Here is a 24184-nt window from a genome sequence, read left to right as displayed (position 1 = left end):
TCTCTTTCCTCCCACACACACCCACACACGCGCCTCCGTAGCCAGGTGGGAAGGAGCAGCAGTGCGTAGCACATGCTTCTTGATTAGACCGGGGTTCGAGCCCGTCACCACCAAATACGGAGTATGCGGAAAGGTCAAGGAATGACCACCGCATATCCCGGAGCAATATGGCCTTAGTTGCTAATGCTCCTAAAAAAAACCAAATAACGAACGAACACCCACACACAGCCATCAAAATTAAAAGCAATTTTTCCCATCATCTTTCAAGCACATAAAAGGCTGTAATTCAGAAAGGAAGTATTTTCAGACAGAGAACTTCTGCATCAATATATTTTTTTAATAGGAAGCCTTCACTTATGCATCACTACTTTTATCGCAAAGACTTTAAAGACCTTATATGACCATATATGGCTGTTCACAGAATCCAATCACATAGAACCGCAAGTAGCAACTAACAAGTTCTCATGGTGTAATGCTCAATTTTGTGTGTGTGTGTGTGTGTGTGTGTGTGTGTGTGTGTGTGTGTGTGTGTGTGTGTGTGTGTGTGTGTGTGCGCGTGCGTGCGTGTGTTTCGATAAATCCAGCAAAAAAATTCGTTACAGAGAAATTTCGTTATACAGAGAATATTTTTTTATTAGAAATTGATATCTAATTAGAAAATGAAAACGAATCTACATTTATTTTAATGTATTTTATTTCAAAAAAAACTTATTTAAATCACATTTACACAATTTTCGCCGGTAAGTATCACAAATTTTAAAAAAAATCTGTAATTTTCGTTTGTACAGTACAATTAAAAAATATTGATTCAACATCACATTTGTTCAGAGCATTAAAAACATTATCTGGAACATTTTCACAAAACTGTAGACCCGTTACGTCATCGTTAATTTCTTTGTGATCATGGTCGCGTCTACTGCTCAGCAGTATTTCATCTTCATTTGGACGTTCTGCCGTAGTCAGATTTTGATCTACATAAACATAACTATCCAGTGTTATTTCATTTTCGATGTTTCTGGACATTTCTAATAATGTCCAAAAGTTTTTCAGTTGTGAAAGGGGCAGTTCATCTTATTCGTCCAGTTGTTGTTCAACTTCTGTATTCAATGCAAATCCCGTTTTCAAGAAACAATTTTGAATAGTGTATTCGGTAACATCGTTTGTCCAAACTTTTGCCAGTTCAGAGATGCAATCTCTAAGGTTAATTGTAACCTCCAAGTTTCTATTTTCTGATAACGCATTGACAATCATCATTATTATTCTCTTTCGATATTGAAATTTTAAATTTTTAATACCTTGGTCCATTGGCTGGAGTTTTGATGTTACGTTTGGTGGTAAAAACAACAACGTCGCACTTTTAAGTTTGGCCGAAATACTGGCAAGATGTGCCGCACAGTTGTCAGTTACCAACACGATTTTCCTTTTTTCTTTTGTTATACGCTTGTCTAGTTTTAATATCCATTCTTCAAAAATATCACTTGTCATCCATGCTTTTTTATTAAAGGTGTAGTCAACTTACAAAGATTTTGTGTCTCTAAACATCTTGGGTTTTTTGATATTCCGATGACTAAAAGTCTTAATTTTTCACTTCCTGTCATATTTGCTCCAACTAGCACAGTGATTCTTTCTTTGCTTTGTTTTCCACCAAAACATTTATCATCTTTAAAAGCAAGTGTTCTATTCTGTAAACATTTAAAGACTAAACTCATTTCGTCAGCATTAAAAACATCATTACGCTCATATTCTTCCAAAATCTTCTTTAAGGTATTGTTCCTCCAACTGTTGGAAGTTAAAAGTGAGGGGCCCATCAAGCTCTCAGCTGCCCACACCCATGGCAGAGCTTGCACTTGGTCATCGCGCAACACAGCAGCAGCCCCAAAGGCAGAATGCGCTGGTCCCAAAGGAATTAGTAGTTGCTGGTGACTCTATTGTCAGGGAAACGGGAAACATGCTTTGTAAAAAGGATAGGTGGAACAGGACCAGGGTATGTCTGCCAGGGGCAAAGGTTGATGACATTGTAGAGTGGATATCATCGTTTAAGGGCACAAAAGGTGATATAGTTGTACACGTTGGCACTAATGATATTAAGAGTAGAAGACCGGCGGAATTACTTAACAAGTACAGGTCACTGTTGAAAAAAAGACGTGAATTAGAGTTCCATTTGAAAGTGTCTGCAATTCTGCCCAGACACGATAGGAGGGAGTATATGATGAGAACCCTGTCGATCAATTCAGCCCTGGAAAGATTGTGCAAGACTCAAGGGGTAGAATTTTTTTCAGCCTGGTCTGTACTTGTTAACAGGAGAGACTGCTTCTACAGGGATGGGATACACTTAAATAGAAAGGATGCAAGAATGTTTGCTGATGCTATCGAGGCAGTGTTAGGTGGGTCGGAAAACTGCTAGATTGGGGGGATACAAGGACTAATAGATTAACAGTAGCCACTGGCAGAGGTGAAAGTAATTCTTGCACTGCTTCTATTGGAATGAGCCGCAGTCTGGAAAATAAGATGCAGGATAGTTCAGAGACTGCTGGGAATCATTGGGGTACAAATAAACACATAGGTTGTGTTAGGGTAGCTAAGAAAAAGAACAGGTGCATGTATACTTGCGTGTACACCAATGCTAGGAGTTTAGTAAATAAATTTGATGAATTTGAGCTATTGCTCAAAACATCAAAAGCAGATATTGTGGGGATTTCAGAGATGTGGTGTCACACAGATATAAGGAATGCAGAATTGGAATTTGGGGAGTACAATGTCTACAGAAAGGATAGACAGGATAGGAAGGGAGGAGGGATTATGCTATTAGTTAAGAAATACATAAAATCCAAGGAAGTGAAGCCAGTCGACATTGCTGGACAGTGCAGTGTCGAGTCAGTTTGGTGTGACATAAGCATTGGGAGATCAAAATTGAGAGTAGGAGTGCGTGTGCTATAGGCCTAATGACTCTGATGAGTATAATAAGAAACTGTACGGGGAAATAGAGTGGGCCAGTAAATAAGAGAGTCTTATAATGGGGGATTTTATTTTCCCAGATATTGACTGGAATTTGGGAGCTGGTCACTCACACACTAGCAAAGCTTTTGTGGATTTATTGGATGACTGTTTTCTACATCAGCATGTTCGGGAAGCAACTAGAGAGAGTAATACTCTTGACTTGATTTGATTATCAGTAGTGATCCTTCATGCATTAAGAATCTGCAGGTAAATGAACCACTAGGTGGCAGTGATCACAGTGTGCTGAAGTGGGATTTATTCAAAGAGGTAACTACCATTAGGGGTAAAGGGAAGGGTTATTGCTTTCGTAAAGGCGACTACAATGGACTGAGACAGTATTTAAATTCTATACAGTGGTTTGTTTGTTTGTTGTTTGTTATTTGGTTTTTAGGAGCATTAGCAACTAAGGCCATATTGCTCCGGGATATACGGTGGTCATTCCATGACCTTTCCGCATTCTCCATATTTGGTGGTGACGGGCTCGAACCCCGGTCTAATCAAGAAGCGTGTGCTACGCACTGCTGCTCCTTCCCACCTGGCTACGGAGGCGCCTCTATACAGTGGGACCAACTGATGATGTTACCAACAGCAAATTCAAAATGGGAAGCATTCAAAGAACTTATCTTGGAAGCTACTAGGGTTTACATACCAACTAAGAAATATTGTTCAAGGTTAAGGCCTAAGTGGATGTCAGATGAACTAATGAGACATATGGCAGAGAAGAAAAATGCATGGGATATATACAAATTAACACGTGACACAGAAGCCTATAATAGATACAAGTTGATCTGTAACCAAGTTACAAAGGAGGTTAGGCAGGCGAAGACAGATTACGAGAAATCTTTGGCAAGGGATGCAAAGAAAAGCAGCAATGAGTTCTTTACTTATGTAAACTCTAGAAGGAAGGGGATGAATCAGATTGGTCCACTTGATATTGATGGGTCAACTGTTGATGATCCTGCTCAGGTAGCTAACAAACTGAATGAATATTTTGCATCGACATTCACACCTGAGGAGTTATTCAGCGAGGTGAATGCCAGAGGTGTATTCAACTCTGGTAGTAAGCTAGAGAATCTTGTAATAACTGAGAGTAAAGTGGAGGAGAAATTGTTGAAGATAAATACAAGAAAGGCACCTGGGGGTGGATGGGATCTATCCAGTTATTATTAAAGGAAGCAGCAAAGGAAGTAAGCAAACCCTTAGCCATAATTATGAGAGCTTCCTTGGACTCAGGGGAAGTACCCATGGACTGGAGATGTGCAAATGTAACACCAATTCACAAAGGAGGATCAAAGGCTGACACAAGTAATTATACACCTGTTAGTTTAACTTCGGTTCAGGAAAATTAATGGAGGCACTGGTTAAAGATGCACTGCAGGATCATCTAGACAAGAATTCAGTTATAGCTCAGACACACATGGTTTTGTTAAGGGGAAGTCTTGCCTGACCAATTTGATTGGATACTATGATGCAATCACAAAAGAACTGGATGCAGGGAATAACTTTGATATTATATACTTGGATCTTAGAAAGGCTTTTGATATTGTTGCACATGGAAGGCCGATGCACAAATTGGAGCAGTGGGGCATTGGAGGCAAATTGCTGCTGTGGATAAAGGGGTGGTTGAGTGGCAGAAGACAGAGAGTGGTAATCAATGGACACAGCTCATCGTGGACTAATGTTATTAGTGGAGTCCCTCAGGGTTCAGTATTGAGTCCATTATTGTTTTCTGTATTTATAAATGATATTGATGATGGTATATCAAGCTTAATGTCCAAGTTTGCCGACGATACGAAGGTTGGGAGGGTTGTCCAGGACACTACTGACACTATGCTACTGCAACAGGATCTGGAAAAGTTGAGCAGATGGGCTTCGAGGTGGCAAATGAAGTTTAACACTGACAAATGTAAAGTACTACATATGGGAAACAGCAACCCCAGAGCAAAGTATCAACTCTGTGGTACTACACTGACAGTGGTAGAGAATGAAAGGGACCTGGGGGTGGTTGTGCAGACAGATATAAAGTTTTCTGGGCAGTGCAGACGGGCTGCAAGAGATGATATATAGGAATTTTTCTAGCATGGATAAGGAGGTGATTATTCATTTGTATAAGGCAATGGTCAGACAACACCTAGAGTAGTGTATACAGGTCTGGAGGCCTCATTTCAAGAAGGATGTAGAGATGCTGGAACGAGTACAGAGAAGGGCAACAAGATTAGTGAATGGAACAAAGGGGTGCTCTTACGAAGAAAGGCTTAAGTTTTGCAAATTACAGTGTCTGGAGACTAGGCACCAGCGAGGTGATCTGATAGAGGTGTATAAAGCCTTGAATGGTTTGAGCATGCTCAATGCTGATGGGATTCTTCCTCTTGCTCAGAATAATCACCTGAGAGGGCATAAATTCAAATTGAGAAAAGACAGATGTAGGATAGACGTGAGGAAATTTGCGTTTAGCCAGCAAGTGGTTGGTTGGTGGAATAAGTTTCCATCCCTTGTTGTGGAAGTTGATAGCCTAAATAAGTTTAAGGCTCAGCTGGACAGGTATTACGAACGAACAGAGGGGTGAAGTGGAAGTGGTTATTTTTTATTTTTTTATTTTTTATTTATTTTATTTTTTTTTTTTGGCTGATGCTGCTTAAGCTTGCTTTCTTGCATCAAATGCCTCTACTAATGCTAATACAGTAATACTCCGACTTACGCTACCCCGACTTACGCGAACTCTGAGTTATGCGGTTCTTGATTTTTTCGTTTGGCAACACTGCCGCCCACGATCTTCAAGGTCGTTTTCCATATGTTATCGATATACGGTGCGACGGAATGAGAGCGAAAGATGAACAAAATTCAACTTTGCTGCGCATGAGCTGCACACATATACAAGAATTTGTATTCCAACTATCGTATTTATATGTGTGCGTTCGAATTCGTGCTCAACTTTTATCGGAAATTACATCGTTTTCAAGAGAGAAATGGATCGCGTCGGTCGAGCCGTATACAGTCAGTCCTCGTATGACACGTGTTTACACTACACGAATTCAATCATACACTACGTATTTATAAATACGGTAACGATATCTTATAATATAACACGAACCGAATTGGCTTATGCACGATTCGCCTTTGTGTTTACAAGAAATGGTAGTCGAACACAGAATCACCCCAACCGAACGCAACACAATAGGAATGAAGAGAAGATTCTGAAAATGTATTTGTGTTTTACATCAGTGAAGGGGAAACATATTTCACCATAATAACGTAAAAACCAACACAATTCCAGCTATCGGTATGCAATTAGATCGAGTTTACTACCAGTTTATAACAGATTCCACTAGCAGAAACGCAACTGGATTTTTATTGTTTTATGGTAGTAACCCCTAGAAATGTGAGGTGTTAATAGTGTATCTCTGCCTTTATGGTGTTGTTTATTCAGTTGCTACATACGCGCAGCTTTGTTTATGCTTATCAAGCGTGCCTCCTCGTTTTGTAATTGTGCTTTATTCCCTAAAAATGAGTAAAATACTTAAAAGGTGTGAAAAGTAAGCGTACTGGTGAAGACACTGCAGATTCAGAGAGAAAAAGAAAAGCAATTATCGATAAACAGAGGCGAACTGAGTCAAAAATTCTTACCCGGGAAAATTTATAGTGGCCTCATACTATGGTTTATGGCCAAAATCACACCGGGCCACCGGAGTTTCCCCGGTAAGGCTTATGACCAGTCCGCCTCTGTCGATAGAGAAAAAAATATGAAATTGTGAAACGCTTTGAGCGAAATGAAAGACCATGTGATATTGCACGTGCTACAGGCCTAAATGAAGCTACGGCGAAAAGCACATGACAATTCAAACTTGACAGGTTGAAAATTGAAAAGGACTCAATTGTAAAGGGCTTAAAAATTTTAGAAAACGTAGACTCCAACGAAGAATGCGTTATAGCTACAAAGCAAGGAATAAAAAAATTATTAGCTTGCTACGAAGAAATTCTGCGTGAAAAAAAGAAGGCGCTGTGTCGTCAGACGAATTTGTTAGATTTTATGAAGCCATCGACATCGAAATAACTTTTTTACGTAACTCATTTATTTTTTTAATACATATTTTGTATTAATACGTATAAAGAACTGCAATTTTATTAATATTTTTCTTCTAAACTAGTGTTTTTGTTAGTCCTTGGTTCCAATTAAACAAAATTTATATGTATTTATATGCAAAGTTGTATCCCGACTTACGCGAATTCGACTTAAGCGATTTTCGTCGGACCCACCTATCGCGTAACTTCGGGGTATTACTGTATATGTGTGTGTGTGTGTGTGTGTGTGTGTGTGTGTGTGTGTGTGTGTGTGTGTGTGTGTGTGTGTGTGTGTGTGTGTGTGAGTGTGTGAGTGTGTGTGTGTGTGTGTGTGAGTGTGTGAGTTATATAGTATGTTGATAATCATTATTATAAGTGATTTATGGGTTAGTGACATTGCAGTGGCAACAGATATTCTACGTCCATAATGTAATATATATATATACTGTATTAATTTGTTAAATATATGTATTACTTTATGGGGAATGCATAGGTGAAATACATTACATATACACAAAGGATAACATACAAAAACTTAACATTGTATATCTACAATTTGGGTGATTCTTCTGGGGTCAACCACCCAAATCGAAAGGAAAAATAATGATAAGGGGGTCCTGTGTTTCTGTAATGATCAATATGCACCATGGAAAAATCAAATTTGAGGTTATATATATCAAATAATAGAATTTAAGATTATACAAAATAGACATTAAGAAATTTTGAATTTATATAATGCTTAGCACACACTGATCACTGTGGACCCAATGGAGAATGAAGAATATAAAGTTAAAAACAAAAGCAAAAATAAAGCATGTAGTATAAACAGACTTATCATGTCCAAGCAAAAGAACCATGTGTAGACCTACTGTAGCAAAAAAGAAATGGAGTTGTGTATAATGTGTGGTCCTCTAGTGAGTACTGGAAAGTGGCAACCCCTATGTGTTGGATATGGTGAAAAGTGTGTTGATATGCAGGAAATTAGCCAATAAGTTATATATTACATTCAGGAATAATGAAACTTGGCAATCGTGAAGTGAAGTAAATGGCTGAGGGAGTAGGAATGACAGCACCTGAACTCCAAAGGCAAAGATATAGTAGTATGCTTAGAAGTAGTTTCTCCTACAACAATCACCCTAATAATTTTGGAGAAATAAGAGTGAAGAATATAGGATAGCTGAAAGTCTGATTCAAGATATAAGGTAAAGCTCAGGTACCATGATCACAAGCCTGTTCTTATAGTGGGATCCTGAGCTGAATTTGCAAGTCATTATGTGTAAACTATGTGTAAACATTATGTGTAAAATAATGAAAAAAATAAAAATAAAAAAAAAAAATCAAGGAGAGATAGAGCGTAGAGTAATATGGGATACTAAAGAATAAATAAAACAAGTTACAAAAAATGCACTATAGGCTGCTAGCCAGTGGGTACAATGTTTTTCATATCATAACGCACTAAGAAAGCATAGTGTATGCTATATACATTATATAATGTATGTATAATGTAGTGCTTTTAGTGTGGAGAGAGAGAACAGTAGGTAGTGTAATCAACCAACGGGTTAGCTAAAATGAAAAGGTAGTCATAAAATAACACAATTCGAACTGCAACACAGAAAGTCAAAAATATTATATAATAAGTACTTAGTGCTGTACTTCAGATGATTTCAACGTTGTTATCGAGGGCCAGCCGTCAAAATGCAGCAAACAGTAATAGCGAATTAGTAAAATGCAGCAAAATAGCGAATTTTCCTATTTGGCAAATTTTTTTGAATTCCCCTTGGTCATTACATTGAAAATAATTTCTGTACAAACAGATTTCCATATAAAGAACTGATTTCGAGACACCTTGGTATGTATTGTTTGCACCTTTGGCCTTGAGGCAAAAGTGCTTGATGCTTAGAAAGCAAGAATTAAGAGCAACAAGGATTAAGAATTAATCACTTTAGCTTTTAAGAGCTAAAGGGTTTAATTCTTAAGAGCATGAATTAAGAGCTAAAACATTCCACAATTTAGTGGTTCATCTAAAACCACTACAACTGCTTCTACTGTACTAAGAAGTTGCACTGGTCAACTGCTATCTATGTGTCCACAGCCATTGACAAAGATTAAGGCATATTCCCAATGCAGACATTGGCTCTGATCAACCTGTTTTCTACTGTAAGCACCCTATTAGAGAATTAGGAGAGAGTGATTTTCCTTTATCCCAGAAATTCATCTGTTGTTTCGCAGAAATGAGTCATCCACACTTTCACTAAATTTCACCTGTCTCTTTATATGGTAATTACAAGTGGTCCCTAAGTCAGTTTTGTTTTAGCTGCTGTGCAAGTAACCTTACAATGTCTAAGAGGAAAGAAATCCTTGTACTGGAAAAAGTGGAAGTGCTTAATAATGTAGTTTGAGGCATTAAAAAAAATAAATCATTTTAAAATTTGGTATCCCTACCAGTAGTGTGTGAACCATTCTGAAAAACCATGTTTTGATTCTCAAACTGTTTGATAAAATACTTTATAATGAATTGTTGATTCATTATAAAGTTCATTACTTTATAATGAATTCATTATTTTTCGTTATTCCACAATTCATTATTTATAATGAATTGTTGATGCAGCACTACTTATGTTGAGGAAGGCAGCAGATGCTGCTGAAAGCTAAAGTTTTACAGTAGATGAGTTTAATGCTTTTATTGTATAGTATTTTAAAGTTTTTAGAGTAATACAGGTTTAACATTTTTTAATACAATATATATAGTTTATATTCTTAGTAAATTTATAATATCATCTATTGTATTTTAAATTATATTATATTTTTATTTATTTATTTTATATTTTTATTTGTAATTGTTTATATTTTTTATTTGTAATTTTATTTTAATTATGTTTATAAAGTTATAATCTGTGTTATCTTTGTGAAAGGTTGGAAGGATCTGTATTACTTTCTTTTTATTATGGAAATAGCATCATTCTGAAATACCATTGTAAAAAACTGGTAAAAATCAGTAAAATGATAAAAAAAAATGCTAAAATCATAAAAAAAAAATGCTAAAAAATAAAATGCCATTCAGCAAAAAGAATATTAGAATTATATATCCTGTAGCTTGTACCATTACCAAAAAACAGCATTAACAATATAAACAAGAATCTCAAAAAATATATTTAAATGAAATATAAGCTTACTGTAGACTGTAAATCGTGCATAGCTTTCACCCATGTAGAAGACTCCATAGTGACTGGTCGTACTGTCTCAGTTCTCCCTTCCCTAAATAACCGTGTCATTGATGCTTCATATGTCAAGCTAAATTTTCCTGCATCCTAAAATATTAAATATGAATTATTACTTCTTTTGATAATTAAATATTATCAAAAGTAATAATTCAGCAAATGTAATATAAAAAACATAACAGCAACAGGTAATAAGAGAATTACATTTATAGTCAGAGTTCAAAAATTAAGCTGCAAAAATATTTTAGCATTGCAATACAAATAAGTTTATGATGGCTGGATTAAGTTTTCCTAACTCTTAACAAACAATGAAAGTATCCAAGAAATTCATAAATTATTCCTTAGGCTCAAATGCAAACTAATGAACCTAAAATCGGTTTAAAATATTATATGTAATTTGATGAATTTTGGACAACAATAAAACTACTATTAACTTGAATTTAAGAGGCTAAACTTTAAAAATACAAATATGCATTTATAGAGACATGATGACACTACAGGGTGCCCTAAAAGCAGAAGCTCAATTTTTAAAATGTATTTCATTTTGTATTTCTAATGAGCCACATGGTAAGATAAGGAATTCAGATTGATATTCAGACAATCAGGACATTCTATTATAGATTAAAGTGATATTTGAAATCACCAAAATAAAAGTGACACCTGAAGCTTTAAAATTATCATGGAGGGAACTTCACAGCCATCTTTATGGCAAACCTGCATGGCTAAGGAGAGCAATTAGTAATACAGGATACCTCACATATAGTAATACCTCACATAGGATACCTCACATAGCACGGTTAATTCATGCCAAAAAAAATACTGTGCTATGCAAAACCACACTAATCGAGGTATTATTAGTATGTACGTATTTTAACTTAATGCACTCCGACAATTTGATTATATGGGTTGAGTTGCAAAAATATATAGGTGTTTGTTGCTATAAATTGATGTGCATGAAGTTCTTTCAAAAAAAGAAACTAAAATGATAAAAATGAAAAATACTAGTCAGTACGATTTTTATTGCAGTATGTCTATACAAAGAAAAGATAAGTATGTACTGTATTTTTATTTTGAAAAATAACTGTTCAGCTTAGTTTGCACAGTTTTTTCTTCTTTTTATCTGCATACATCTCTTTATAACATCAAATATCATTTTGCAGTGCTTGCCTTACTTTCATACCTCATTCGATGTTTAGATCTGCTGTCATTATCAATTCACAAACTTCATCTACTTTAGCAATCAACATTGACAATTCATCAATTGTGAATTCTTTCGTAGATGTAACATTTTCTTCTACTTCTTCTTCATATAAGTGTTGCTGCTCCTTTTCCACAAGTGTTTCATCAGTGAGGTAATTGGAATGAGAGTCAATGCATTGACACACACACAGTCTCAATCCAATGTTTCAGATCCAAGATGATCTTTCCCAAGCTGTACAATATTTTCGGAAATTGTTTTGATTTGAGATTTGAAACTGGTACAATTAACACTGGTGCAATTCGGTAAAAAGATTTTTCCAAACAGCTTTCATGTTGTTCACAGTTACTTCAAGCCATGATTCACATATGTTTTCAATGGCATTTCAGATATTGCAATGTTTCCAAAATTCACATAAAGATATGGCATTTTTTCCCATTGTTGCATAATGGCTTGTCCAAAGGTACATCTTAAATAAAAAGACTTAAATGTGGCAATGACGCCCTGATCCATTGGTTGTAACAAAGAAGATGTATTCGGTTGCAGAAAAATAACATTGACATTTCTGTTCAGGTCCATAAGATAAGTAGGATGACCTGGCACATTGTCTAATAGCAATAGAATTTTAAAGTCCATGTTATTGTCTTTGCAATAGCATTTAACTGCAGGGCAAAAATAATTTACAAACCAATCTTCAAAGAGCTCTTTCATTACCCAGGCTTCCCTATTTGACCGCCATATAACAGGAAGAGTATTTTTTGAAAAGGTTTTTAAAGCCCTTGTTTTTTCTGATTTATATACCAGCATAGGCTTTAATTCAAAGTCACCAGATGTGTTTCAATCTAGTAAAAGGGTTAATCGATCTTTGGCAGCTTTATATTCTGGTTGGGTTGATTCTTTTTCTGCCAAATAAGTGCGTGACAGCATCTTCTACCAAAATAATCCCATTTCTTCCACATTGAAAATTTGTTCATCCTTGTAACCATTATCTTCGATCAGTTTTTTTAGATCATCATGAAATCTTGCAGCTGCTTCATTGTCAGTACTGGCACTCTTTTTTCTTTTTATGTGAACCCCAAACACGAGAGGTATTAGAACCTATAGTACTTAGTACCGTGCTTGGGTTGGAGGTTGAGAAGACGAAAGAAGATATTTGTTGACACTGGACTTGAACTTCTGTAGATTGTAACTTTCAGGAAATACGTATGAAGGAAGGTTGTTCCAGAAAACGGCAGTTGAATGAATAAATGAAGAAGATGAAAAGTTGGTTCTGTGGGTTTGAAGTTGGACAATAAATAGATGTTGGCTGGTGGCAGCAAGTGTTCGGACAGTTTTGAAAGAGAGAGAGCGGGAATTACAGAAGCCAGTTCAGAAGAACAGTGCCCATGGAAGTATCTGTAGAAGAGGAATGCAGCAGAAACAGTACGTCTATGAGAAAGCGAGTGGGGAGAGACTGTTAGAGATGAATCATTAATTAACCTAACTGCCCTCTTCTGAATGGAATCAAGAAGCCTGAGAGAGTTTTTAGGGGCACCACCCCAGATGTGGGATCAATATTCCATGGCAGGTCGGATTTGCGATTTATACAGAATGAGCAGCTGTTTGGAAGAAAAGTAACGCCGAGAGCGAAAGAGAAAACCAAGTTTTTTAGATGCAGAGGAAGCAATATTTGCAATGTGCTTGTTTTTTTTTTTTTTTTTTTTTGATTTGGTAGTTGTTGGCGCATCGGCTGCTGTGGCCATATTGCACCTCCCAAGGTTTTTGCAGTACTTTGATCCAAGCCCGAGGCGGGAATCGAACCCGCGACCTTTGGGTTGCCGGGCAGGTACTTTACCCACTCGGCTAGCCCGGTCGGCCCCAATGTGCTTGTGCCAAGAGAGATTAAAAGTCAGGGTAATTCCCAAACGAGATATATCATTTTGTCTAGAAATCGGAGTGTCACTAAAGATAAGCATAGGAGCAGAAAGATCCTTTTTGCGAGATATAAGACAAGGCTGAGTTTTAGAAGGGTTGAAATCAACTAAGTTGTCTTTGCCCCACTGGAGAATTACCTGAAGATTGGCATTTAAGGAATTGGTAGCAAATTTTTGAAAAATTGAAGCTGATTGAGGAGGACAAAGTTCCTCAAATTGGAAAGTGGAATGCAATGTGCTATCATCAGCAAAACTATGGATAGGATTTCCAGTCAATGGAAGAAGGTCATTAATATACAGGAGGAAAAGAGTGGGGGAAAGAACTGAACCTTGGGGGACACCGGCATTAGTGGAGAAGTTAGAAGACAGAGAGCTTTCTACCATCACCCTCAGTGAGCGATCAGAGAGAAAACTGGATAACTAATTACTAAAAACAGTTGGCAAACCATAAGATGGAAGCTTGTTTAGAAGACATTTATGCCAAACACGATCAAAAGCCTTTGAGATGTCAAGAGCAACTACTTGTGTTTCACTGAACTTTTCCACTGAATTAGTCCATAAATGGGTAACATAAGCCAGAATATCACCAGTGGATCGACACTGACGGAATCCATACTGGCGATCGTTGATCAGACGGAAGGTTTCTAGGTAGTTTAAGAGTTGGCGGTTAATTGATTTCTCCATTACTTTAAAAAGAGTAGAAGTAATTGCAATGGGATGATAATTGGATGGGAGGGATTTGTCACCCTTTTTAGGAACTGGCTGGATATGAGTAAATTTCCAAGCAGAAGGAAAAACACCTTTGGAATAAGAAAGTGAAAAAAGGCGGCAAAGAATAGGAGTAAGTTCAGGAGCACAGGTTTTGAGAACAAGTGGAGAAATACTATCAGGACCTGGAGCTTTCTTAGCATCAAGATTCATCAAAATCCTTCTGATATCCTTTTGACGGAAGACCACAGGAGGCATTGAATGGAGCGTGTTGGGAATGGTGGGAGGTGTTTTACCAAGATCATTAATACATGAGCTGGAAGAAAAATGGGATGCTAGCAGGTCAGCTTTATCATTGGCTGAAGTGACAACAGAACCATCTGATTTGGACAGAGGTGGGAGCAGAGATGGGCAAAAGTTGCGGCCAATAGCTTTGGCAAGAGACCAGAATGCTCGGCTAAAATTAGGGCAAGAAGCAAGTTTTCTACTCTTAGCCTGTTCAAACTCTAGTTTGGACTTATTAATAACTGCTTTACAATTGTTGTGAGCTTTGGTGTAAGCAGAAAATGAAACTGAAGAATTAGAAACAAGCCAATTACGATATGCAACATTCTTCTCTTGAACAGCCTTAGCACATTTATTGGAAAACCAAGGTTTAGATAAAGGACGAGATTTTAAAGTGGAGTGTGGGATAAAGGATTCCATTCCTGCAAGAATAATTTCACTGACACGATCTGAGCAAACGTTGACATCAGAAGTTTTGAAACAGTAATCCGACCAAGGAAAAGAAGAAAAGAAGTCTCGCAGGTCATCCCATTTTGCATTCTTGTAATGCCAAACAACATGAGGTTGGGAATAGCCATGAGATAAAGGTTCCATTGGAGAAGAGACAATCACCAAGTTGTGATCTGAAGTGCCTAAAGGATCTCTCACTTCGACCATGTACTTAGAAGGGTTGTTTGTGAGAAAAAGATCAAGCGTATTGGCTGTATGATTAGGATTGTCTGGTATTCTTGTAGGTAAATGAACAATCTGTGCTAGGTCATTATTAACTGCAAAAGCCTCAGCATCTTGACCTGCTGGGTCGGTGTGACTAGAAAACAGAAGCCAGCTGGAGTTGTGAACATTAAAATCACCAAGGAAAATTACCTCACTGTTAGGAAAGTTGGACTGGAGAAAGTCAAGTTGCAAAGAGAGGAAGTCAAAGAGCTCCAAGTGATTAGTGGAGTTGGGAGAACGGTAGACACAACAAATGAATTTGACACAATGAGGTAGAGAGATTTTAAGCCAGAGGAGATCAAAGAGAGGAGATTCCAAATTGCTAAGTCTCTGACAGGGAATATCAGAACGGACATATGCACAAGTACCACCTTTGAGGCGAAAGGAATCATACAGCGAATAATTTGGACATCTGAGATGAGCAGTACTTGAATCTTACCACTAAGTCGAACATTGTGGAGCCCAATACGTTTTTTAAACCTGTAAAACCAACCATGGCTTGCAAAAAACTTTCCTCTTCCTTGCCATTTTCTTTTGTTTGTAGTGAATAGAGACTGCTTGCTTTTGCTTGAATCGTCACCTGACTTAATAGAATTCTTTTCTGGTTACAGTCTTCAATCCATAACATTAACAGACGTCATATTCTCCATTTCAGAGCTATGATTTTTAAGAATCATTTTTGACATATAAGATGCTGTTGCCATTCCATGTTCTTTTATTTTATCTTTATTAAGCGTTCATACTGATGATTATTTCATATTCTTGTCCCATGCTATCTTAGCATAGGATGCACCATTTTCATATTGTTTTATAATTTCTAGTTTTAATCATCTAGTGTCAACCATTTACCTTTAGAAGAACACTCAGCATCATTACATTTCTTCTTTCCATCCATATATAAAGGTGTAATGTTTTCAAAAAATAATATTTAATAAAAATGCACAGTGAAAAATATTTGTATAGCTTATGCACAGTCAACGACCTCACCGCTCGGAATCTAGAGTGATTACTAATGCATGAATGCTAGCAGAGTCCTTATATAATGGGAGTTGCGATAACAGTCAGTATGGCCTTGAATCCATAACGCATTGGCATACTTACTGGCATTACAATATATACATACATATCAAATGTATTGGTGTATAATGAAGTTAGATTTTTTTTAAATGTTTTCAATTTGTAAACCCCGCTATAGCAAAACCTGTGCTGTTCGAAACCACGCTATGCGAGGTATTCCTGTACTTTCATTAGTAACATAAAAATAAAATCACATAATATTTCAACAATCTGTTCAAGAATATTTAACTGATCAAATGCAAACAACAGGCACAGTTAATTTAAACTCATATCATATTATGCCTTGCACATTTAATCTTTAAATACTTTTATTTTATTTCATTTTATTTAATCTTATCTTAATTTTTATCCTTTTCTTTTTGGTGTCTGTCGGGTCAGCTATGAAATATACATCAGCCTACTTTTTTACCTCTTGCTACGTACAGCAGACTCTTGATTTACTGAGATTGGATTAACCAGGACACTTCAAGACTCAAAATTTTAAAAAAAAATCAAAAAATTCAAGTAATAACTAGAATAGATATAAACAGATATTTTGAAAGCTGTAAATAAGCGACAAGAAGTTGCGTTATAAGTCATCAATGGGAGATTAATGTGCCTATTATCTTGCAACCCCCGGCTGTCTTCACATCCGCCGCTCAAAAAAAAAAAAAAAGAAAACGAGATGAAATGTTTAGTTTGTTTTAGTGCGTCACGTCTATTGTTGTGTTCTGTCACACCGCAAAGACAAATTTTGTTTTGTTATTTGTGTCAGTGATGTCGAAATATTTTTATAGTAAAAAAAATATATATATTTTTTTTTTTTGGTTTACAAATCACGAAAATGATGGGTAAACGCAAAAGAGTTGCACTTTTCAGTTAAACAAGGACTTGAAATTGTTCCAAATTTTGAAAACGGTGCATCCGTTAAATCTGTAATGAACCATTATAATGTTGGTGACCAAACCATATGCGACATTGTAAAAAATAAAGGGAAGCATCGTATTGGACACATGAGTAGTATGATTTTTTATCTATCACCATATTTTTTACGTAGGTTGCTGAACATTTTTCAATACGGTAAGTCCCTGACTTACGCAACTACGGATTTATGTAAATTTGTTTCCAATCAATTTTTTTTATTTTTTTTATTTTTAGGATTTTAAATTTAAAACAACAACAGAAAAATAATAATAAGCAATCAAATAACGACGATCATGGCACATACAAATTGCACAAGTGAGATCGGAATAACAAGCAAAAAAAACAGGAAAAAAAGAGAAGTTTTTACAATTATTTATGGGTTTTTTTTTTTATATGACTGAAGATTTCAGTGAAGGGGGGACACGCACTTCACCATAATAACGTAAAACCCCACAGAATTCCAGCTATTGGTATTATCCTTAATGCAATAAGATTGAGTTTACTACCCATTTATAATAGATTGCACTAACAGAAACGCCCAATAAAATGGAAAGGGCAAATTGTTTTTTGTTGATCTCCAGAAATGTGCTTTAGAAAAATGTGAGCTCGTGTGGGTTGATAATAGTGAGTTTTTGCCTTAACCCTGTGAAGTTCTTTACAGAAAATTTCATTTTGGCCATTATCATAGTGCTAACTAAGAGAATAAGTGACATAATATAAGGTATGTTCATGTCAGATGGCGCCTGGGATTTCTCCCATCTCCGCGTATGTTCACTTTATCGAGGACAGTACACTGTCAAGCCAGAGACTTGAAAGTGTGTGGGCCATGTCTGTGCAGTGTGATCTGTTGTGCCCATTGTTTGTCCGGCTTATTGGCCGCCAGGCCCCTAGTGGGACCCCACGTTGCCCATACCTTGCCACGTGGAGGCTAACCGGGTGTCCAGAATCATGATGAGTTGCTCAAGCAGGTCCTGCCACCTAGTTTCCTGGGATTTCAGTGGCTAGGACCTAAAAAAAATAAAAATAAATAAATAAATAAATAAATAAAAAATAAAATAAAATAAAATAATAATAAAAGTAAAAAATAAAATAAAATAATAATAAAATAGTAATAATAATAATAAAAAAATATATATATATATTTATATACGCGTTTGACGTTAATTCTTAAGGAGATTGCTGCTAGGAAATCGCTGGTTGGGGTTGAACGCTAGAAAGATGTGTTAAAAGGCCTAATAGGTCGGGCAGAATTTTGTTATTAAATTTAGACGTGTGAGCTATACGTTAGATGAAAGATAAAAGTGGGAGGGGGGGGAGGCTGAAGACTGGGGGGTAGAAGTAGAAGTAAGGGGTCGATAGAGGAGATGACCCCTGCTAGACAGTATGGCATGCCCATGCCACACCAGAGGGGAGTTTGGATGGCTGGTGGGGGAGACGAAGAAGAGTTATCTCCCCCTGCCATGGATAAGATATACAGTTAGAGTGGGGGAAGAGACTGAAGATGGGGGGAAGGCAGAAGCATGGGGACGATAGAGAAGGTGACCTCAGGTGGTCAGTGAGGCAGGCGCATGCCTCACCAGGTGAAGAGATGGGTTGGCAGGGGAGGGAGGAAACAGAGCATGTCTCCTCTCCCTCCTGCCGGGGATAGGGAATTTAAGATGAATAGGGTAAGGGTACCCCATTCAGCTCGCCATATAGCATTTGGCAGCAGAGCTGCTAGTGGTTCTAGTCCGTTTCCAGGAGCGATCGGACCGAAGCATGATCATTCATGGGGTGGGTCCCGTCCGTTCTGCAGTCTTTACCGTCAAAAGGTCCGGGTTTGCTTGTCGGCATTTGTGGGGTCTTTCTTGTGACATTTCCCATCCATGTGGTGTTTGCATCAATGTTGTTTATAGAGTCATTTCTCATTTATTCAACTTCAGGTCCACTTCAGGGTTTAGTGCCTTGATGATCGGAGGCCATTGGGTTCAGGCGTTTTCCGCAGGATGAATTCCTTCAAGGTTTGTTCATTTCCTTATTGTGTCAGTGGTTGATTTTGCGGTTCGCTGCGATAAGAGCTCTCCGTCTTGTGAACAGGGCCAGTGCAGAGCTGGAGAAAGCCTGATATTCTTCCTTGGTGTCCAAGATGTGGTGCTCCTGGCCATATGGTAGATACTGTATTTTGGTGATGAATGCACTGCGGAGGTCGTCATACAGCTGGCAATCACGCATGAGGTGCTGCCAGCTCTCCAGCCCCCCGCAGGTGCAGGTGGGATCTTCTTGTATTCTGAGTAGGGATAGCTTTGCATTCAGAGCTCCATGTCCTGTCAGTAGGTATGTGACTTGTAGGCCCGGGGAAAACCAGGGTGGGAAGTTCGGAAAAACCCGGCCAATGTTGGGCAGAAACTTTCTGGTGATTTCGCCTTTTTGCGAGGTGGCCCATCTATCCTGCCACACCTGCAGCAGGTGAGCATGCAGCTTTTTCTTTTCCATAGTCTTGCTATTGATGATGTCGGTGGTGAATCCCAAACATGTCTGTGGGATACCCTTGTCCAGGTGGTGGGTGAGGCCCCGTCGAATGATCTCTAAGTCCAGTGGAAGGACACCAGCAAGGACTTGCAGGGCATACGTGCTCACTGTGCTGCAAGCTTGAGTAATGGTCAGAAGGATTGATCGGTGAATCGAGTCAATGATTCGTTTATTGACAACAGTTGTGGCTTTTTGATACCTTGCGCCAGATGCATACGTGACTATTGGGGTGAAGATGGTTTTATAGAAAAGACATAGCGCCCGTCTGTCTAGGCCCCAGTCTCTGCGAGTGACTCTGGCAACCAATGCAGTGTAACGTCTGACTTTTGTACTCAAATATTTCAGGTGGTCCTGAAATGATAGATTCGGATCTAGAATCATGCCTAGGTATTTTAGCTGCTTTGAGAATTTAATTGTTTTCTGGTCGATCTTGATTTGTGGAGGCCGCTTGAGGTTGAGGCACCCCTTGAGCAGAATGGAGTTTGCCTTTGCAGGGGATATTCTAAGTTGATTTTTCTTTGCCCATTTTTGAAGGGTGGACAGAGCCCAGTTTGCTAGTGTCTCCAGTTGTGTCCTTGAGTCCGCTGTCACTGTCAGTAAGAGGTCATCAGCAAAGGCCTGTGATTTTACCTCGTCAAGGTCTATAGCTAGGAAGGAGTCCATTACTATATTCCATGGTAGTGGTCCAAGGACTGAACCCTGTGGACAGCCGCGAAATGTATTCTTGGAGAGGGTCCCATAGGAGGGAGCTACAATCCTGATGGATCTGTTTGTGAGGTAGCTCTTGATGACCCTGTAGAGGTTGCCTGGGATCCCAGCAACCCGAAGCCTTGCCAAGATGCTTGGCCACCAAAGTGCATCGAAGGCCCGAGCAAAGTCCACGGAAATCACAAGGTAATACTTCTTGGTGCATCTTGTTACTTGTTCTTGTAGGTGTATTAAGGCATCCATGGCTGAGCGACCTCGCCTGAAGCCAAACTGATTGGGTGAGGCCAGGCCAGCCCTGTCATAATATTGCTCTATTCGTCTATAGAGAAGGCATTCAAGTAGTTTACTTGCAACTGTGAGAAGTGCGATCGGTCTGTACGATTCTGGGAGGTGTGGTGGTTTGGTCGGATTTTTCAGGATTAGTTTGACGTTTGCTTCTTCCATGAAGTCGGGAAGGTGCCACAGTGAAGACAGAGGTTGAGCAACAGGTTCGGGGAACACTCTACTGTCTTTTTGATGATTTCGGGCTCCAAGAGGTCTGGTCCAGGGCATTTATTTCTCCTAATGAGGGTGGCAGCACTCTTGAGCTCCTCCACGGTGAAATGAGGTTCTGTCGTTGCTGTTTGATAGCTTTCATTTTCTAAGCAGAGTTGGATCTGCTCTGTTGTCTCCGGTTGTATAGCCGGGTGGAAGACTGTGTCCAGGATATTGGAAATGGTCTGCTCCAGGTTGTGGACATGCCTCCTTGGGTCAATGTGGTGGCGGCAATAACTTCCCCTCGGGGGAGTTTATTCACGGTCAGTTTGTAGACAATTCCCCGGGGGTTCTCGTTTCCCATAGTGGAGACTATGCGCTCCCAAGATTGCTGTTTACAGCTTCTGATTTGGGCTGTGTAAGTGTTCCTTGCTTCTTTGTAGCGTTGTCGGAGTACTTCAACCTCTGCCGTCAGCCAGGAGCGCCTGGCCCGCTGAAAGGCCTTTCTTCTGGTTTGTGTTTCTTTCCGGAGTTGTTGCAGTTCTAAGTTCCACCAGGGCACAGCCCCAGGGGTTGGATTTTTCTTTTTAATAGCGATGTCGCTTGTGTGCGTTATCTCTGTTACCTTGCTTTAGAGGTGATCTGGGTCTTCGAGGCGCTCAAGCTCACTCTGTCTTTGTTGTATGCTGGTTTTTAAGGTACTTTGGAAGAGTTCCCAGTTTGCTTTGGATATGGAGTATCTGTGAGTGGTTTATCTAGCTGTCGGTACCCTAGTCAGTGATCTGTTGAGTTGGAATGTAATGGCTTGATGATCAGATGTTGTCCAGGCCTCTTGGACGGACCAGTCGGTAGTATTATTAGCGATGTTCCTGGAAGCCAAGGAGACATCTATGGTGGCCTCCCACAGTGTATTACTAAATGTGGGCAGATTGTTTAGTTGGTTTAACACTGTCAACGTTGAATTTGCAAGGAACTCTTCCAATATAGTTCCGTTTCTGGTGCCATGTTTGTCTGGCGTGTGACTATGCCACATTGGTGACCGGCAGTTCACATCTGCACCTATTATAATTTTTGCGTTGGGAAGGGTGTCAGCAGCCAGTTAGAGGTATCTTGTGGCGAAAGTTATGTCTTCACTCGGTCGACAGTAGAGGGCAATAACATAAAATGACCCCAGAGCTGTGGTGAGGTGGGCACATGCAGCCCAGGCTGTGCAAAGCTGTGTGATTTTGGTCACCGTAATATCCGGATTTCTGACCGCGACTGCGGCCCAGGGGGTGTCGTCCTCAAATTGTACTATCTTGTAGGTCAAGTGGTTGTTGTTGTTGTTATTTGGTTTTTAGGAGCATTAGCAACTAAGGCCATATTGCTCCGGGAATATGCGGTGGTCATTCCATGACCTTTCCGCATCCTCCGTATTTGGTGGTGATGGGCTCGAACCCCGGTCTAATCAAGAAGCATATGCCACGCACTGCTGCTCCTTCCCACCTGGCTACGGAGGCACCTAGGTCAAGTGGTATCCCCTGACTATCTTCATGTGTGAGTATGGCTCTTGTATTATCATGACGTCTACATTCTCCTCTTCAGCCTTGACATGGATCTGATCCGCTACTGCTCTGGCCCTCTGTGCGTTGATCTGCAGAAATTTTACCTCTGTAGTATTGTATCCTCTAAGGCGCATCCCCATAATCCAGCCTGGATTGGAACAAGCTCTTAATCTTCAGGTAGGTGGGGCACTTGTTATCCCTGATTGAGTGGGTGCAGTCCAGCTTCAGACTCTTGCAGGTGGTGCAGATTGGGTCCGTACTCTTGTTTGGGCAATCCTTGTAAGTGTGGCCTTTTGCCGAGCAGTGGCCGCATGTGGGGTCAGTCTGGGTGCAGGTGTGCGTTGTATGCCCATATTTGCAGCACCTGAAGCATTTGGGTACAGCCACATGTTCACGGAAGGAAGCGGTGGCTGCCCAATTTACAAATACTCTGTTCTGGGTGTTTAATACTTTCCATGCTGCAGGCACAAGTTCAATTATCCAGTTTCGTTGAGTGCCATTCTTGGACTTGGTTGAATATTTTGGTGTCAGCAGTTCGTCCCTTCTGTGTTCTGGGAGAGCGGACATCAGGTTTCTTTGATAGATTTCCTCTTTTAGTTGGTCCAGGGTCAGGTCTTTATCCAGGTCATAAATAACTATTGAGGGCCCTTTTCTTTTAGGGGTAGTCGCTGTGAGCCCCAGCTCAGTGATTTTGGTATTAGTGATAATTTTTTGTGCTTCTTCCCTTGTTTCTGTCTCTATCAGTACTCCGACATTTCTAGTTTTCCTGACCGACTTTATTCTGGTTGTCTTGAATTCTTCTTTTAGACTGGTCATGATTTGCATCTTTAATTGTTCGCTTGTTTGATTTTCCTCAATGGTTGTTGGTCGGAGTACCACCAGGTGTGGTTGTTTTGGCAAGGTCTTTTTTGTTGTAGCAGGTACACTGCTTTTTATTGCTGATTCACCGGCTGACGTCCTCAGCACTTGTGCATAAGATGGGTTACTACAATGGAAAAAGGGTGGTTGAGTGGGAGAAGACAGAGAGTGGTAATCAATGTACGCTGCTCTTTGTGTACTAATGTTATTAGTGGAGTCCCTCAGGGTTTGGTGTTGGGTCCACTGTTGTTTTGTATATTTATCAATGATACTGATGAAGGTATATCAGGCTAAATGTCGAAGTTTGCAGATGACACAAAGGTTGACAGAGTTATTAATGACAGTAATGGCAGTGTGCTACAGCAACAGGATCTAGAAAATTTGGGCAGATGGGCTGAGAAGTGGCAACTGAAATTTAACATTGACAAATGCAAAGTACTGCACATGTGTAGAAGTAACCTCAGAGAAACGTACCAACTGGGTGGTAGTACAGGTAGGGTGGTAGAAAATGAAAAAGACCTGGGAGTAATTGTGCAGTCAGATATAAAATTTTCTGACAGTGCAGACAGGCTGCCAGAGCAGGGCATGGGGTATTGTCAATGATATACAGAAATTTTGGTAGTAGGAAAAAGGAAGTTTGTTTGTTTGTTATTTGGTTTTTAGGAGCATTAGCAACTAAGGCCATATTACTCCGGGGATATGCAGTGGTCAATCCCTGACCTTTCCGCATCCTCTGTATTTGGAAAAGGGAAGTGATTATTCCTTTGTCAGGCTACGCTTTGAGTTCTGCATACAGGTCTGGAAGCCTCATTTTAGTAAGAATGTAAAGTTGCTTGAGCGATTACAGAGAAGGGCAACAAGATCGGTGAGCGGAACGAAAGGGTGGCCTTACCAAGAAAGGCTTACATTCTGCAAATTGCAACGTCTGAAGACTAGGCATCTGCAAGTTGATCTGATTGAAGTGTATAAGCCCTTGAATGGTTTGAGCATGCTTAATTCTGATGGGATTTTTCTTGCTTG

General features: G+C 39.1%; 1 protein-coding gene across 3 annotated transcripts in view; it reads right to left on the bottom strand.

Moving 5' to 3' along the window:
* Positions 1–24184, bottom strand: part of whd (carnitine O-palmitoyltransferase whd) — a 333289-nt gene that overhangs the window by 33586 nt on the left and 275519 nt on the right. For all 3 annotated transcript variants that reach the window (XM_090381653.1, XM_090381652.1, XM_090381654.1), the window contains one exon: positions 10230–10364. In XM_090381653.1, the coding sequence (XP_090237779.1) occupies positions 10230–10364 (135 nt within the window). The remainder of the gene's footprint in view (positions 1–10229; positions 10365–24184) is intronic.

This window comes from Mastigoproctus giganteus, chromosome 9 (genome assembly GCF_048544385.1).
Source record: "Mastigoproctus giganteus isolate SK-2022 chromosome 9, ASM4854438v1, whole genome shotgun sequence".
NCBI classification, from domain to species: Eukaryota; Metazoa; Arthropoda; class Arachnida; order Uropygi; family Thelyphonidae; genus Mastigoproctus; species Mastigoproctus giganteus.
The sequence above is the reverse complement of the archived record's forward strand: the minus strand, read 5'-3'. Positions and strand labels throughout refer to the sequence as shown.